The sequence below is a fragment of the Heterobasidion irregulare genome (assembly GCF_000320585.1).
Source record: "Heterobasidion irregulare TC 32-1 unplaced genomic scaffold scaffold_05, whole genome shotgun sequence".
NCBI lineage: Eukaryota > Fungi > Basidiomycota > Agaricomycetes > Russulales > Bondarzewiaceae > Heterobasidion > Heterobasidion irregulare.
Window position 1 is genome coordinate 734,668 of NW_009258201.1, and position 15,385 is coordinate 750,052.

General features: G+C 52.4%; 6 protein-coding genes across 6 annotated transcripts; 2 read left to right on the top strand and 4 right to left on the bottom strand.

The window, feature by feature from the left end:
• Positions 1-3: 3 nt before the first annotated feature.
• On the bottom strand, positions 4-1,470 carry HETIRDRAFT_156243 (uncharacterized protein). The gene is made up of 4 exons (XM_009547861.1): positions 1,288-1,470; positions 1,180-1,236; positions 1,018-1,120; positions 4-959 (listed from the first exon to the last, which is right to left on the bottom strand). Exon 4 carries the CDS (start codon positions 752-754, stop codon positions 137-139), a length of 618 nt encoding a protein of 205 aa, XP_009546156.1. The 5' UTR covers positions 755-959; positions 1,018-1,120; positions 1,180-1,236; positions 1,288-1,470; the 3' UTR covers positions 4-136.
• A 390-nt stretch (positions 1,471-1,860) lies between these two features.
• HETIRDRAFT_426907 (uncharacterized protein) lies at positions 1,861-3,004 on the top strand (the record flags this gene model as incomplete). The annotated part of the gene is made up of 5 exons (XM_009547862.1): positions 1,861-2,012; positions 2,065-2,153; positions 2,217-2,438; positions 2,491-2,825; positions 2,894-3,004. 5 exons carry the CDS (start codon positions 1,861-1,863, stop codon positions 3,002-3,004), a joined length of 909 nt encoding a protein of 302 aa, XP_009546157.1.
• Positions 3,005-3,958: 954 nt separating this feature from the next.
• Positions 3,959-5,506, top strand: HETIRDRAFT_409415 (uncharacterized protein). The gene is made up of 8 exons (XM_009547863.1): positions 3,959-4,059; positions 4,120-4,162; positions 4,218-4,434; positions 4,492-4,594; positions 4,647-4,803; positions 4,853-4,964; positions 5,021-5,101; positions 5,152-5,506. The coding sequence occupies exons 3-8, from the start codon at positions 4,276-4,278 to the stop codon at positions 5,374-5,376; spliced, it is 837 nt and encodes a 278-aa protein (XP_009546158.1). The 5' UTR covers positions 3,959-4,059; positions 4,120-4,162; positions 4,218-4,275; the 3' UTR covers positions 5,377-5,506.
• Positions 5,507-5,757: 251 nt separating this feature from the next.
• HETIRDRAFT_444811 (uncharacterized protein) lies at positions 5,758-8,131 on the bottom strand. Its single transcript, XM_009547864.1, has 3 exons — positions 7,938-8,131; positions 6,049-7,869; positions 5,758-5,987 (listed from the first exon to the last, which is right to left on the bottom strand). The coding sequence occupies exons 2-3, from the start codon at positions 7,857-7,859 to the stop codon at positions 5,951-5,953; spliced, it is 1,848 nt and encodes a 615-aa protein (XP_009546159.1). The 5' UTR covers positions 7,860-7,869; positions 7,938-8,131; the 3' UTR covers positions 5,758-5,950.
• Positions 8,132-8,647: 516 nt separating this feature from the next.
• On the bottom strand, positions 8,648-10,135 carry HETIRDRAFT_118024 (uncharacterized protein; the record flags this gene model as incomplete). Its single annotated transcript, XM_009547865.1, has 5 exons — positions 8,648-9,101; positions 9,325-9,424; positions 9,445-9,708; positions 9,784-9,862; positions 9,989-10,135. The coding sequence occupies 5 exons, from the start codon at positions 10,133-10,135 to the stop codon at positions 8,648-8,650; spliced, it is 1,044 nt and encodes a 347-aa protein (XP_009546160.1).
• Positions 10,136-13,124: 2,989 nt separating this feature from the next.
• HETIRDRAFT_64841 (aspartic peptidase) lies at positions 13,125-15,323 on the bottom strand (the record flags this gene model as incomplete). Its single annotated transcript, XM_009547596.1, has 6 exons — positions 14,838-15,323; positions 14,677-14,765; positions 14,543-14,602; positions 13,812-14,479; positions 13,677-13,743; positions 13,125-13,618 (listed from the first exon to the last, which is right to left on the bottom strand). Exons 1-6 carry the CDS (start codon positions 15,071-15,073, stop codon positions 13,125-13,127), a joined length of 1,614 nt encoding a protein of 537 aa, XP_009545891.1. The 5' UTR covers positions 15,074-15,323.
• Between the last annotated feature and the right edge of the window lie 62 nt (positions 15,324-15,385).

A 15,385-nucleotide genomic window follows, 5' to 3' on the forward strand; every position in this document is an offset into this window, starting at 1 on the left:
CTTGGTTGTTGTAGTTCTTTAATGTATTCTTCCGTCCTGCTTCGAGTCTCCCTTACACATATCGCAACTTGGTACGATGGTACAGCACGATTCCCATATAATACATGAGTTGAGATATGAAAGATCCAAACACGTACTATCTCTTTATCTCGACCACCCACCTTCCTTCGAATCCGTCCTTCCTCCCAACTTCTCGGAGCTTTTCCCGTTCCGTAAACCAGAGCTCTAGCTCTGATTTAGTGAGCTTTTCCGCCCCTTCCTGACCATTCTTCCCTTCGCTGCTTGTTACAATTTCGTGATCGAGCAGCAGCGTGCGTGAGAGCCATGTACGAGTATCGCCCACAGGCAACGCAAATTGTGGGTATGCGCTGCGGAGCACACGCCACGCCGAGATGCGAGCTTTAAAGCGCAGGCTCTCGAGGAGGGTATACAATGCCTTCTTCGCGAGATCAGGTGTGGCTGATATGTGTGAAGATGAATCTGACTTCGAAGAACACGACAGTCGGGGAATGGCAGTCCGCCGCGTGAGTTCGTTGAATGTGAGGTAGTCGTTCCTGCGTAGACAACGAGCGACATTGTGAGCCCATGCGTTCATCGTCGCCGAGAGCCTGATCCAGGGTGCAGACGGGATAGGGTCGTTCAAAAGCTCGAGGAAAGCACGTTGAGAAGGATATGAAGCATTGAGCTTATGAAGGAGAGCTAAGACCATTGTGGTGTGGTGAGTGGGTGATGACGCCGAGGCGAGAGAGGGCATAGATGCATAGAGGTCAGGAAGGAGATGCGAGAGGATAGATGTCGTCTGATCCCAAGAGGAGAATATCACTGACAAGTAGAGCGATGTTTCGTAGACTAGAGATTTGACAGACTAAGTGACAGTGAATACCAGTAAAATTGATACACACCTTGTATCGCAAATAAATCTTTCCGGCGCGACGAGAAGATCCCTTCTCTTAGTTTTCCTTGATGACCTTTCTCAGCAACGTGCACACGAGGAAGTCGCGTATCAAGAAGACATACGGAACAATATGAGCAGATTATCTTGTACCTCAGTCCTCTCTTTTTGAACGCGAGAGACATGGCAATCGATGTCTTCGGAGTACTTCTTCCAAAATTTATCCAACTGCTCACTCGATATCAGAACGTGTCCGACATAGTGAATGAAGACAAACGTAAGCATACCTTTTCCTCTACAAAGATATGATACTCCTCTTGTATTTTATGGTCTTTCAGCCTGACCTGTATCAGATCAAATATTGCATCACTACTCCAAGCGGGGTAAACACTCACGCATCTCCGTCTCTCTCAAGGCCGCTGCTTCGACTGACCGAGGCAATGTATTCGAAGTTTCTACGCCTTCCAAGTGTAGTAGGAGCCAGAGATCCACTCGTCTCCCGTGCAGACGAGCTTGGCTGCCCGCGTAGATGATCGCGTCCAGATGTTGAATTTCTAGCCGCACGGAGATGGTTCGACCCTCTTGAAGATCTCGCTGACATGTTTGTAAATAACGAGCCTCCGTCTGAGTCCTGGCTTCGACCTCCTTTGATTCGGCCAATTCCGAAATCTAATCTTAGCATCGGCCTTGCAGCTTGCCGCTCAACGGCGGACCTTGCCGCTTCCCCACGATGTTACAGGATGTTACACCGATGTCAAAGTTGGGAGCACTGCCCGCCGAGTCTGCACAAAACACCCCTACGCAGATCGTAGTAGGAAGTCATCCGGGCAAATACACAGTGAGTAACATTCAGGCCTCAGGTTGCTACGCTCGGTCAGGATGACTCGAGCACTTTAAATCGAAAACATGTTTACTGACTGCGCTGGCAGCCAATACAAGACTGTTCGCGACCACGATAATCGCATATCATGACCATCGCCGAATTCACTGGCGAGTCATGTGAGCCACTGACCACAGACAATGTCAAGCTGGGCACCGGTCCCCCCACGCGCGAGGAGCTCCTCATATACTATCCCGCAAAGTTCACCTGGCATCAGATGAAGACTTTCGTCAATGCGGGGTACGTCCATGCGTATGCTTTCGCATCCAATGCATCAATGAAGTGCTTGCAGTGACTTGGGTCTCCTGAAACGAGACAAGAAGCTACAACAGCGATATGACAGTTGGGCAGTAGGAATCAGGGAACAATATGGATCAATGGGTGAGTATCGTGATATCATCTTTCCAAACACAATTCACGACCGTATTGGTCTTTCTGATCCAGTCAACTATCTATTGTCATATCGTTTGCAATGGGGGAAATGCGACACTCTGTCCAAGCTTCCCTCTAGACTTGATTTACAAGCAAAATCGATGCACAGCGACCGGGGCACAGAGCCCAATGGAACGCATCTACCACAAGTACCAGTTGGAGCGAAAAAATACTTTACTGCTGATATATCCGACGCTCTCATCAGTATCATCATGAACGATTGGCCATACTCCGGTATGTCTTTACTGCTCTGATCGAGTCTGCTCTCATTCTCATCACTGTTCAGTCCCTGCCAACATAGAACATGCTCTGATCTGGACCGTCGTTCCCATCTTATCTCCTGATATCCCCCCATCCATCAAGCCTCGACTTCTTCAAGATGGTCTTTGGGGTTTCACGGGTCTTTCCCCCGACTCCCCCCCGCCATCTCCTTCCCTCCTTCCCTCCTGCCTTCCCGCACTGGCCGAATGGGAAGTCACCGAGTCAAACCTGATTCGCAGCGTGAAGGGAACTGAAGAAGAAGAGAGAGCCGTCACAGATGCGGGTGCTGAAGTCCACAAATTCGTCTGTAACAGGTGGGCGGAGAAGGAGTGGGAGACGGCCTGGTTTGTGAATCCACCTGTGGGTCCTTCCATACAGTATCAGTATGGTGGAACACGCTTATGAATCGCATTCCCTTCCTTGTATAGAGGCTACAAAGTGTCCCTGGCCTCGCTCATATTCACGTCTTCGCACGGTACAAGACACCTGAAGAAGCACTTCGCTGGGACGCTGATTATCTGCCACGAGCGTCGTCATAGTGACTAGATATCTGTGGACTCAGTCGATTGCTGTTATATGGGCGTTTTCTTTATGGATCTCAAGATCTCAACCCTGGAACCCTTATCTGTAGGCCCAGTCTTCCTTAGAGTTATCCCAATCCCACGGAGTCCCTGAACGTGAAGAGGCTCACGTTCAGCTGCGACATTCGATTCTTAGATTACAAACCCCTCAACGCGTCCCTTAGTCAATGTTTATAGTCAACGACCATAACATGCCACATTCGAGCGGGCAACCACCTCTGTCTGCGCACCCCTGAATCAGTTACCAGTGTCTCTTTATATCTCTGTCTCTTTGGCGACCAAAACCCAGCTCTCGAGGACTATGTCTAAAACATACAGAATAATGTTCGATTGGAATACCTTACGTATCATAGTTGGCATTGCAAAGTAGAGAAGTAGTAGAGAGGGATTCTCCTTATCTATGTTCGTTGCGAGGATCGCGATTGCACGAAGGTACTGAGCTGGTAATGACAGAAAGAGTGACTATAGCCAGTCCTACTCGTCGGTAGTGGTTCCAGTCGCGCCGGCGTCGGATCCAGAGCCTGCCGTCTGTATTTCCGACCTCGTCCTTGACAACGTGGAGCAGACGCCGACTCGCGATTCCGATGATGCGTGATGACTCGCGAGCAGAGGCGTGGCTGGTCTCTCAAAGGCGTTGGCCCAACGTAATCTCCGGAAAGTCTGACTGGGACCTGGGTGATGATGCGCATTGCCCTTGATGTCGACTAACTTCGGTTAGTCTCGTACACAGATGTCACCATCATGTATAATACTCTACAAGTAGCGTCTCCCGAGTCCCGACTGCCTGCGGTCATCTTTGCTTCGAACCCTTACAAGTCCGAAGCAGCCGCGTCCCACCCTTCCTTTCCTTTCGACACGACGCCCAGTGTCCACGCTGTGCAGGTCACATCCATAGCCTGCGGGTCAATCTATGGCTACTTCCGTATCATGGGCATCGCAACAACGCGCTGGTGGGGATTTTGAGACCATCCGAAATGATTTCCTTTCTATGTTTTGCGGGGCACTGTTCTATGGTGTGTTCCTGGCGTAAATCGTGATCCCATCAAGAAGACATGTAAATTAACTTCGATCAGGTCTCTATCTTGCTCTATTCACTCTTTCTACTTATTTTTTATGGTGAGCCGAGTTATGACGCGTTAGAAGGGAGCTCCGTCTGATCTGCTCCTCCTAGTCGTCGAGGGCTCTTTCATTCGCGAGTGCTCATGGCATTATGGTCTGCGACCATCATCATGTTTGCGACCTCGACAAGCTATATAGGACTGGGACTTGCTAGCACGGTGTACCGAATATGGGTGGTGTTGAATTCTGGGGATGTTGCTGTATCTTCTCCGAGTTCCCCACTGGTGACACGCATTTTGAACGCGCAGATGTATTTGCCTATCATCAATGTGAGTTTTCTCATTAGAGCTTCGATGTACAGAAATTCACGTGCGAGCATCTTCAAGTTCATCGTGAGTGACGCAATAGTCATATGGAGGGCGTGGGTGCTGTGGGAACGTCGCGTTATCGTCTTGCTGCTGCCAGCGATATTTTTTGCGGGCACTATTAGTACGCGTTCTTGCAATTCGCCTGAAAGCATCGACTGATGAAAGCGTCTCAGTTTCGGCGATTATCAGTGCAGTGCATGACGTTGATGTGAAAGTCTCTGTGTCATCAAATCCGGATTACAAGGTTGTCGTGCTGGGGAAAATTGTAGTATGGTCATTGACCATCGCCACCAATCTATTAGCTACGTTGTTGGTCGCGTGGAAAGCATGGTCAGTCAAGTATTTGGTTTTTGATGTCACGATTGCTGACTTGGAGTAGGCAACATCGGCGAGTGATCAAGAAGAATCTGGGCAAAGAGACTAGAAGGACCAGGGTCGAAAAAATCCTAGCCCTTCTCATCGAGTCCGGCTTCCTGTATTGTATCATCTGGGTTAGTGACAGTTTCTGTCAACGCTTCAGCGCATGACCGGACGTGTGAATCGACAGATCTTGTACATTGCCGCCAACTTTGAAGTTTTCGGCGACGTTGGCAGACAGATCATGATGAGCATCATGGTGCAAATCACGGTACGCGCTAAAGGTGTGCGTCTTAACATATCTAACCTCACGCTTTCCAGGGCATATATCCCACCCTGGTCGTAGTCTTGGTGTCTCTGCAGCGTACATCCTTGGATGAGACCACCAACGAGCTTCTATCCCGCCCTCAGTTTGCCACGTTCGGCACCCATAGCATCATGACCACAACGGACTCATCGACGCTATCACCTAGTCCGGACAGATTGATGTCTCCTCTTGAGACTCTCTTTGCACACGAGACATCGAAGGAAGGATACGTCGCATAGCTGGAGCTCTCTAATACAAGGTTGGAGAACTATCCTCCGGTCTTGTGTACCATCTTCAAAGCTGAAGGATGCATGTAACACGTACGGATACTCATGTAACCACGTCACAGTCACCGACCTTGTCTGACTTAGTGTCTCTGAGAAGTAGTATATGAACGGCCTGCCTTTTCGTACAATCTCCGTTTCGTTGCATGAGGTAAGAGGGTTGAGTCTTTGTGCATCAAGCAGAAGTACCTAACCGCTCAGATATTGGGTAACACCTCCGATGCTGTCTGACCTGAAAAAATGGGTTTTTACACATGACCCCAGCTCTGTGAACAGGGCTGTCACACTGTGAATACGAAGGTGATCGCTTTCAGACGCGGTTCATCCAACACCAATCCCAACATCTTGCTCGTCATTATCTTTGTTCATTTCGGATCGTGAATCACTGAGTGCGCAAGTCATCGTAAGTGCAATGGCAGGCGTTTCACATCATCTCTCTGATAATCAAGTAGACTATGAGTTCTCCAAATTGCTAAACGACACCTCGTCCGTAAGACAGAGCTTTACAAGTATGCTCCACAGCCTGTTATTAAGCTGTCATAGCTTGCAATTTCTTGTTTTCAACCCTGTTATATGGATAATGATTTCACAACCATTAGATATTATAAAAATAGACAATGTACTCACCTGTCATCGGCATCTTCACTATCATCTTCATCACTTTCATACTCAATTTCCTCGTCAACAGCCGAATAGGCTATGTCCTTTACATATTTCTTCAGAGACATCACGCGCTCTTCTCCGTAGTATTCGTATTCGTCGTCATGGATGACAAGCCGTTCCAGTGCCAGACCGATTTCCAGGCGTCTCGAAAGGAAACGTTCGAGCAGCTCGATCATGTCTGGTGCCGATGGGTGGTAATGAATTTCCGGGAGTGTCAGCGCGGTTTTTTCAATGACGAGTGTCGTGAGTTTGGGAAGCAGAGGGACTTGTGATGAATGAAAAGCCATGAGAACGCCTACGACAGTGTCCGGAGTCAGTTTGAGAATGCGAACGTCAGACACGACGTGGAGGATCGGTGTCCAGGTTGTGGCAGTCATGTATCGCGCCGCCTCCGCGGAAGTTTTTTGCGCTGTCTTAGGCTCGTCGTATAGAGCCAGGTTGAGGCGCAGTCCGTGGACGTCCACTGCTATAGGTACCAGTCGATCGAATAAGCGCTGTAAATCGAACGAAACGGCCTCATAGATATCTCCGTGATGTTTATATCTGTACACAATACACACGAATGGGCCATTGCAAAAGGCGTGTTCACAACGGCGATGCCACCCGGCGTCGGATGCTAGTAGGTGTTGGTGTTGTGTTATTTCTGGGACCATGGCATGGTCGTAAAGTGATTGGGATATCGGGTAGCAACTGAGGTACCAATCCCCTTCGGGCTCTACGCCCATAGCGAGATATAGAGGACCCACAGCTTTCTCGACCCTATGAATGCTGTTACCGAGTATGTCGAGCATAGCTTCCACTTCATCCTCTTCCTTGACAATCACTTGGACTTGTACATGGACCGCTGGATGTATCCATAGCCGGTCAAATAGTTCGACGAAGTCCTTGACCTGAATCGACTCTATGGAGACCCATGCAAGGTGAGGAAGGCGGACAAGAACTCCTTGAGGTGGCTCGGATCCTAGATATCTAATAAACCCTCTCACCGCCAATGATTCAAGGAGCGGTGTGCATTGAAGCAAAGCGAGCATCTCGTCGACATCAAAGCCAGATGTGACGTCTAGAGAGCGAAGATTGCGTAGAATAGAAGAAGAAGGGCTGACCGCGATACCCCTGCCCAACTCAAGGACACGCAAGCACGGCGCATCTCCGGAGAACAGGCCATCTTTGATTTCGTATGGATATTTGATGTAAACATCCAACACGAAACTCTCGAGCAGTGGAGCAGGGACAGAGAATGCTTGGCAGAGGTCTTTGATTGGCCCGTCAGCCTTTGCTCTCTCGCGGCCATGTCTGTACTTGATGCTGAACACCTTGAGACGAGGGGCCGTAGAGGTAAACAATGTGACGATATGACCGATGCTGACAACAGGCGTTTCGAGCTCTATGGTCAGCGGTTGTGTGCGTGAACGTTCCAAGTACGCGGCGACCCATTTCTGGCTGAGGCTCGCGGTGATGTGAGTCCAGAAACGGGGGCAATGAAGGCAAATTTTGCGCCAGAGGCGGCAAACGTGTGTGATAGATATCCACTCTGGAGTGGGCTGGGAATGGATTTCGTGTGGACTGGTACCCAGCTGAGCACCATCGCTCTGGAAATCTTTTTCACGTAAGACAATATGTGTGATTCGACCAGGATCTCTGATGCATTCGTCAAAGATTTGTTCGAGTAACTCAATAGGCAGCTTCTCTACGGGCGGACTCGATGGAATGGAATATTGGTCATATATGCTAGATGCTGTGGCAGCGGGAAGGCTAGTATCGGGACAGATTTGCATGATCAGGTAGCTAGAGCCGTGGATGATGGACAGAAAATGATGCTCAGGAAAAGCTATGGGTGACAAGAAAACTCATACCTTGAAAGTTGATACCAGCACGTATATCTATTCCCGCTGTGGGCCGCCAAGCTCGTTGGGTGATATCTGAGCGAAAGTTCAGACCGGTGCCTCAAGCTGTTGCGAGCCGTCGTAGCAGTAGAAGTATACGTGGATCTTCAAGCTTCAAATCTTGAACACCTGCGAAGAATATGATGGGTCAGGATTGAATATTGAATGACCGGAGAAGTGGCGAGTTCGTAGTTGTCATCGTCAATCGATATGGATAGCTCCGGTACTCGTTCTTATAGGTGCCGTAAGTAATAGGAAATAATTTCACATCTAGTTGGAAGGGACACGCCGTTGAGAGTCTGATTGTTTTTGAAGGGGCACAAGGACCTCTATATTAAAAGGAAGGTCATCGTAGCCTCAAGCTTCTCAAGCTCCCGCTGGCTTTATGCCCAGTCAAAAGTCGGTCGAGGAAGACGAGGGAAATATAGGCATATATAGGCAGATCGATTCACAGCAATTAGATCAGATTATTAATACTGAAAATGCTGTGAGAAACATGAAATCATGGACATTTGTTTAGCCTTTTGCTGTCTTTCGCAAACACCGGAAATGCTGAAGTCATGAAACATAGTCAAAATTTGTCACGACACCCCCAGATTGCCTGCTTCAATCTTTTCTGCCTAAGTCGCTTTTTTGAATGAGAACAAGATTTTTGAATGAATTTATTCAAGTCAGATGAATCAATAGCACGGGTATAGTAACATTAAGTATGAAATAAGGTATACAGGAGCGGCGGCGTGCACGCGTGCGGTGCAGGCAGCAGAGATGATGGGAGGCGGGCGGTCCAGAGGCGGAGGCGCAGTCGGCGGCGTGCACGATGCGGGTGCGAACGCGGTCCGGAGGCAGAGGCGGTAGGTGGCGGGCTGTGTGCGGTTTGGGCAGCAGAGGCGGCGTGCGTGTACGCGGTGTGGGAAACAGTAGGGGTGTGTGGCGGGCTGCGTGCGCGGTGCAAGCGACTGGACGCAAGGGCGGTCCGGAGTCGGCGGCAGCGATGTGCGCGTGTGTAGTGCGAGTGACAGCAAGGGCGGAGAGCTGCGTGCACGCGCGTGATGTGGGGAGCAGAAGGCATGCATGGAGGCGGAGGCAGAGGCGTGCGTGTGCGCGGCGTGGGCGACAGAAGGAGTGGGCAGCGGTCTGCATGCGTGTGTGTGCATGTGTGCATGTGTGCGTGTGCGTGTGCAGTGCAGGTGACTGGGCACAAGGGCGGTGGGCAGCTTAGAGGCAGCGGCGGAGGCGTTCGTGTGCGTGGTGCGGGCGACAAAACAACAAATGAGATAAAACAATCCAGTGAGAACAACCCAACCAAACTCGGTCAGATCTCGATTTCAACCCAACCACGTCATGTGATGTGACTGACTTGTGCGTGGCGCGCCCAGCGAGCTCTGACAAGCCATCTCCTTTGACGTCGACTTCTGGATGCGCGGACGAAATGTATGATCCAAACGGCGCTGATAATTCTATAACCATTCCAGCTCACTCATATGGCCAATTTTCAGCTCTCCAATCTCGTGCCTCCAGCCTTGGGAGGGGCAGCTCCCCGATGTTGCAGGATTCCCCAATGTCCGCGATGTCGACCTCATTTCCTTCTCTCCCCTTTGCAAGCGGCTTGAAACTCGTCGACCAAGCAGAGATGCCCGCGATTTTTCAACCAGCCATGCTGAATCAGCTGAATTCCAGATACAGCTCCAGTCCAACATCCAACATGCCGTCAAATGAGTTTGACTGGCGTCGTATGCAGCCCCTGCAAGATGTACGAAGCTAGATGAGTATTTCCACTTTTCACCACTGACATACATCTTTAGATATCATATAGTACTTATGTACCACTGGGACAAGCCATCGCCTCCACCAGCGTGCAGGCACTTGTGCACTGTGGCAACCATGCCTACACATCGCTTCAATTAGAGAATGTATGGCTCAAACACCAGATGGAGGGCATGCAGTGAGCCATTTTTTATCTTCCAATGGAACTTGACTGTGCATTGGGTCTGCAGGCTCCTCTTTTCAAGGCTTTATCCTACCATTTCTGAGCCAAACTGGCTCAACTCTTCCACTCTTGGCTCTTCTGCACCTGTCCCATCCTCACGACCACCTTCTCGTGCGACGCCGTTCATCAAGTCCAACCAGCTGCATCCCTTGTTGCACCAAAATACCCCTGCACCAAACATGATCAAGATGTGGCAGCATCCACAGCATAGTCAGAGACGCTCTTGCATCTGGATCTGCACGTCGACAGCAGCGACTGTGGTTTGGATAGGTCAGTGCCAGGGCGTAGGCAGGCGATGGTTAGGCGATTGACGAGCAGTGATGGAGGAAGGCGGAGTGGTGGCACGGCATGATTGGCATAGACTAGGTTGTACATTCCACACAAATCAATATGAATGGATCCCAATGGATCTGAATGGTTTTAAATGGATTCAAATGGATTCAAAAGGGCCTGGTTTTCATTTTTCGAAAAAAAAACCCCCAGCCAATGTAAAAATAAACCTGAATCTATGCCAATTGATCCCCCTTAATCTGCCTATAAAAAGTCTAAAATTTAAGAGGGAGACCGATTCAATCCCATTCATATAGATTCGCCTATATTTCCCTCGATCTCCCTCGACCGACTTTTGACTGGGCTTTATGAGTCGGAAGTCTTCGGGGAAAAGTTCGTCCCCGAGGCGGGGTTCGGTGTCTCGGCATTGGCCGCATCTTTCCAAGCAGATTCAACGAGATTCAAGAATCGACACTTATTCGACGCGCGAAGGTCAGAGCATGCTTTAATTTGCGGCAGGATGCAATACAACCCGGCAGACCAAGAACCGCAGAGAACAGAGAGTAGAAGACGACAGCACTTGTACCAATAAACACTCATGCGGTTTCGCTACTGCGTTCGAACGATGAGCTATGTATATGAGGGCTCAGCAAACGGACAAGCCTGGGTACAAAATATTTTCACCTCGTTTCATCGTGTATATCGAGAGCAGGATATATTATGGTCTCCACATATCTCCTCAAGCTCTCCGTGTGCTCCTTACCATAACGTACATCGTTACATATCACCAGCTCCCTCAAGCCCATCCCGAGCTCTAATCTGTGCGACGGGAACAGATCCAAAGTATCCATGGCATTAGATGAATGCACTCCAATGTATGAAGGCAACCCGAAACTTATGAGATCCCCAGGGTTTAGAACAGTGTTTTTGACAACGAGTGTAGTGAGCTCGGGAAACGGAGAAGGTTGTGAGCTGTCTCCGTCATCGCGGCTGGGCATGAGAGCCTGAAGAACACCCACGATGGCATCGCCTGCCAATATGAGGGTGCAGGTGCCGGATATCAGGGATAGAAAGGGCGACCATGTCTCGGGCATCAGAGCCGTCAGCCTGTCCTCGTAAAGTTCTGGCACGGTATGATAAGGGAATTGTGAAAAATTCAAGCCGAGTCGCAAAGCGCGGACATCCGCTGCCACAGATGCCATTTGGGAGGTCATGATCTGCACATCGGACATCATTTGCGCGAACATTCCATCATAGACCCGAAAGTTCATGAGGAGGGAGAACGACGCAGAGCATGAGGCCCCATCCGGTCGGCGCCAGCCATTGTCAGGTGGAAAAAGGCTTTGAAAAGGCTTTACATTGACGATGTTGTCACGGGGCAATGGGCAACAGGCCATATACCATCGACGGGAGGCCTTTATGTCGAAAACAACGTATAGATGTCCCAGTGCCTCATGGATCCATTGAAAGCCGTCACGCGTCGTGCTGAGCATCCTGTACGTGTCTGTAATAAAACTTTCAAAAAGAGCAGCAGAGTCAGTCAAGACGTTCCAACACTAATTTAACTGCGCATCGGCATCGAGATGTTGGATCCCAATGTAGAGCTCTTTGGTTCGATAAGTATTCGTGGGAAATACAGCGTGGAGGTCGTCAATGTGGAGGTGATCGGTCATTAGATTAAGGACGAGTGGCTACTTCCGAGAACGTTCCAGAGATGTCAAAATCCATTTCCGGCTGAGGATCGCGGTGATACAAGTCCAGAGGCGGGGGGAGTTAAGAGAGATTTCGCGCCAAAGGCGACAAATATATGTGGCGTCTATCCACTCCGGACATAACTGGTGGGCTTTGACATCTGTATATATAGATCCTGGTTGATACGTGTTCCTAGCGTGTCCGACGAAAATCTGTTCGAGCAACTCGATTGGCAGCTTCGTAATGGGATGCGGCACCAGCGCATTGGAGTGCCGATCGCTATCGCTCTGAGTCGCGGCAACAGGATCGAGAAAGCTGGAGTTGCTTGAAGCGATGATGCCCAATGGCATCTTGGACGATTTCAACGTGCGGAGGCCAGCCTCGCTGATCCCTGGGGAGAGCTGGCGAGGGCACACACTTTGGCGCTCGGAACGATCAGCACCGTCTGTGCTCGAAGTCTGCGACCGACTTGACACTGAGTTCTGGAGCTTCAGTCACGTCGTGGAGAGGCTTTACGAATCGTGGACTCAACGCCGAACGTTACGGTTCGAGCTTTGATACTGCGAAGGACGCCCACCTTGCAGATGGTCGGCTGAGGACGACTCCGCGTGGGAAGGGTCAGCACAAGAAGGTATAGTACTCCTCGGCATTGACTGGATTACCTGTACGAAAGAAGCGCTCAACGACTAAAGCTGAACCTGAAGCCTGAAGCTTGAAGGCCTGAAGATCATTTTTATACACAGAACGACTTTGTTCTGTGTAAGGTCAGCCACGGAGACGAGAAGATCATCACCTTGGCCTCGGAGCAACGATCCAGAGAGACGGCGCAATATTTGAAAGTGCACAAGCAGCTGGCCACGCAACCCGCCTCGCCATTAGACTGTAAGTGAAAGAAAAGCATCGAAAGCAAACACGATAAGTAAGATCAGCGAGCACTACTGGCTATATTCCCCGTGGCCCATCCATACACCCACCCACCCACCGACCCATCCATCCATCCGTCTGTCCGTCCATCCGGTAAGTACACCGACGACCCTGGCCGGCGTCCGCGTCTGCGCCGTCGTCGTGTCTGACCGCCTCAAGCCAAGGCCAGCATTAACCCAACCCAACCCGTCCTCTCTGTCCCCACAGACAGACGCCCCACCCACCACCCCCACACGGTCCCCGCGCAATCGCGGCGCAAGAAGATAAGCAGCGCGCCCTCGCTCTCAGATCCTGGGCGACGTCCGCCCGTGCCCGTACGGGTCCGTGTAGCCGCCCATCGGCTGCATGTGCATCGGCGGCGCAGGCTCGTGGATAGGCTGGTACGGGTTCTTCTGCACGCCGGGGATGGCCGCGAGCGCGGCGCCCTTCGCGCGGTTGCGGCGGCGGCGGCGGCAGCACCCCCATATGCACCCGCCGACCATGAGGATGACAAGCACGAGGCAGCCGACGAGGATGTACGGCCAGTACTTGAGCACCTGGCCCTCGCGATGCTGCTTTTTCTCCGCCGCGCTCTCGGGGGAGTGCGACTCTTGCGAGGCGGGGAGGAGCGTCTTGGAGGCGGAGCCGGTCGTGTCGACGTTGTTGAGCCGGATTTTGACGAAGTCCGCGTGCGCTTCGGCCGGGATCGTGAGCGGGAGGAGCTGCACGAAGGGGTCCGAGTCGTCGTCGGTGTTGGAAACGAAGTTGCCAAAGTCGATGAGGGTGTACGCGTTTCGGACTGCGCGGAGGTCGGCATTAGCTGAGATATAGATGGCGGGTGGAGGAGGGGCACGTACGGAAGGCCATGCCGAGGATCATGTCATACTCGCCCAACAGACTGAACGCGCTTGTGATCGGCTGGAACTGAAGAGGCGACAAGCGCGATGAGCATCCCCACCCTCTTCCGCATTGCTTGGCGCGAGCGCACTCACCATGCCCACGCAGATCGGCAACCCGCTCGAGTCGGTGAGGTTGAAATCGCTGCTCGCCGTGTCGAGCGGATGCACGGGTATCGAGATGCCGCCGAATTTGAACGTGATGTTCAGCTCCTGGTCGCACGGCAGCGTCCACAGCTCCTCGTCCTCGTCGTACTTGGCGCCCTGCACGCGGCCGTAGATCGCGTCGGACATGGCGCGCGGGACCTGCGGGAGGGAAAAGCCCGAGTCGATGACGGCGACGAGCTTACCGCTCGGGGCGCGGGGCACGATGCTCTTTATCGCGATGGCCTCGCCGTCCGGCCCAATGACACCGTGCACGTCGGTGAAGACGGCCCAGTGCTGGTCTGCGTCGGTGAGCGTGGGCACGTCCTTGATCGTCAGTTTGGGCTGGCTCGTGACGTTCGTGAAGCCGGGGACGAGCTCGCCGATGGTGAGCTGGCCGGCAAAGTCATCGTCGGGGTCGCCCTTGCGGTCGAGGAGGATGGTGATGTAGTTTTGTGAGGGCTTGGAAGCCTCGAAGATGCGGAAGAGCGGGGAGTCTGCGGAGCTGGAGCCGATTTTGTCGCGCACGACGGAGCCGGTGTTGGGGCCGAGGCCGATGAGGCCCTGATAGCCCTGGGATGTGATGTTGGTTGAGAAGCTGGCGGCGTCGTCGACGAGGACTGTATGTGGGGGACGTCAGGGCGGGGGCAGAGGAGGGGTTGCAGAGCGGGAGAAGGACGGACCGAATGCCTGGTTGTCGACGGTGTAGTTGTCGAGGCCCAATTTGGCGGTGTGGACGTTTCCTGTGACGGAAAAGGATCTGCGGTCAGTGACGGGTGACGGATGACGCACGGGATGAGGGGACAGGGGGACTGACCGGTTGCCTTTCCGATCGCATAGGCGAGCGTGACGGCCTTGCCCGTGTCCTGCGCGCCGGGCACCGACCCGGCGACCCACAGGTCAGAGCTGCAGGCGAGAGAGTTTCATTTAGAACGGCCGCAGCACAGAACGAGGCAGTGAGGACAAGGGCATGGGCACCTTCCAGTGTCGAGGACGACGTTGAAGTCGGTGCCTCCGAGGGAGATGTTGCCTATGTACTGGATGTTTTGGCTGTTGCGGATGGAGACGCCGACGGTTGTGTTCGTGTCGGCGCGAGGGATGAGGGCGTGGACATTGGGACGAAGGACGCGGGTGCGGAAGGGGAAGCGGAGGGCGTCGGCGGGGAGGGTGAGGAAGAGGAGGGGGAAGAGGGAGAGGGGGGGAGGGGGGCGCATCCCTGGGGCTCAGAGATTTGAACGTGTGCAAAAGAGCGAACGGCGGAGGGCAGCGGTGTTTCAGTTATGAGGAGGGGTGGTTTCGAGGCAGCGGCCGAGGCGGTGCAGAAAGACCGTGTTTGCTGTCTCGTCGCGTGGCTGCTGAGCGGTGATGGGCTGGGGTCGTGCAGGGCGACGCTTGGCCGGTCCAAGTCCGGGATGCAAATAACAGGTGCGGGTCGAGTGCGCGCCCGACGACGACGAGGACGACGGTGCGGGTTGTGCGTGCGGCCGACGTCGAGGGCGGTGACCTCGGGGACGCCCGTGGGAGTG

What these genes read in the sequence shown, in the direction of transcription:
- HETIRDRAFT_444811 (XM_009547864.1), bottom strand. Translation starts at nt 7,859, where the DNA reads ATGCAAATCTGTCCCGATACTAGCCTTCCCGCTGCCACAGCATCTAGC. An exon ending in AGTGAAGATGCCGATGACAG is followed by an intron (nt 5,988 to 6,048) that starts GTGAGTACATTG and finishes TCCATATAACAG; the next exon opens with GGTTGAAAACAAGAAATTGC.
- HETIRDRAFT_409415 (XM_009547863.1), top strand. Translation starts at nt 4,276, where the DNA reads ATGTTTGCGACCTCGACAAGCTATATAGGACTGGGACTTGCTAGCACG. An exon ending in TCCTGTATTGTATCATCTGG is followed by an intron (nt 4,965 to 5,020) that starts GTTAGTGACAGT and finishes GTGAATCGACAG; the next exon opens with ATCTTGTACATTGCCGCCAA. An exon ending in GCATCATGGTGCAAATCACG is followed by an intron (nt 5,102 to 5,151) that starts GTACGCGCTAAA and finishes CACGCTTTCCAG; the next exon opens with GGCATATATCCCACCCTGGT.
- HETIRDRAFT_156243 (XM_009547861.1), bottom strand. Translation starts at nt 754, where the DNA reads ATGCCCTCTCTCGCCTCGGCGTCATCACCCACTCACCACACCACAATG.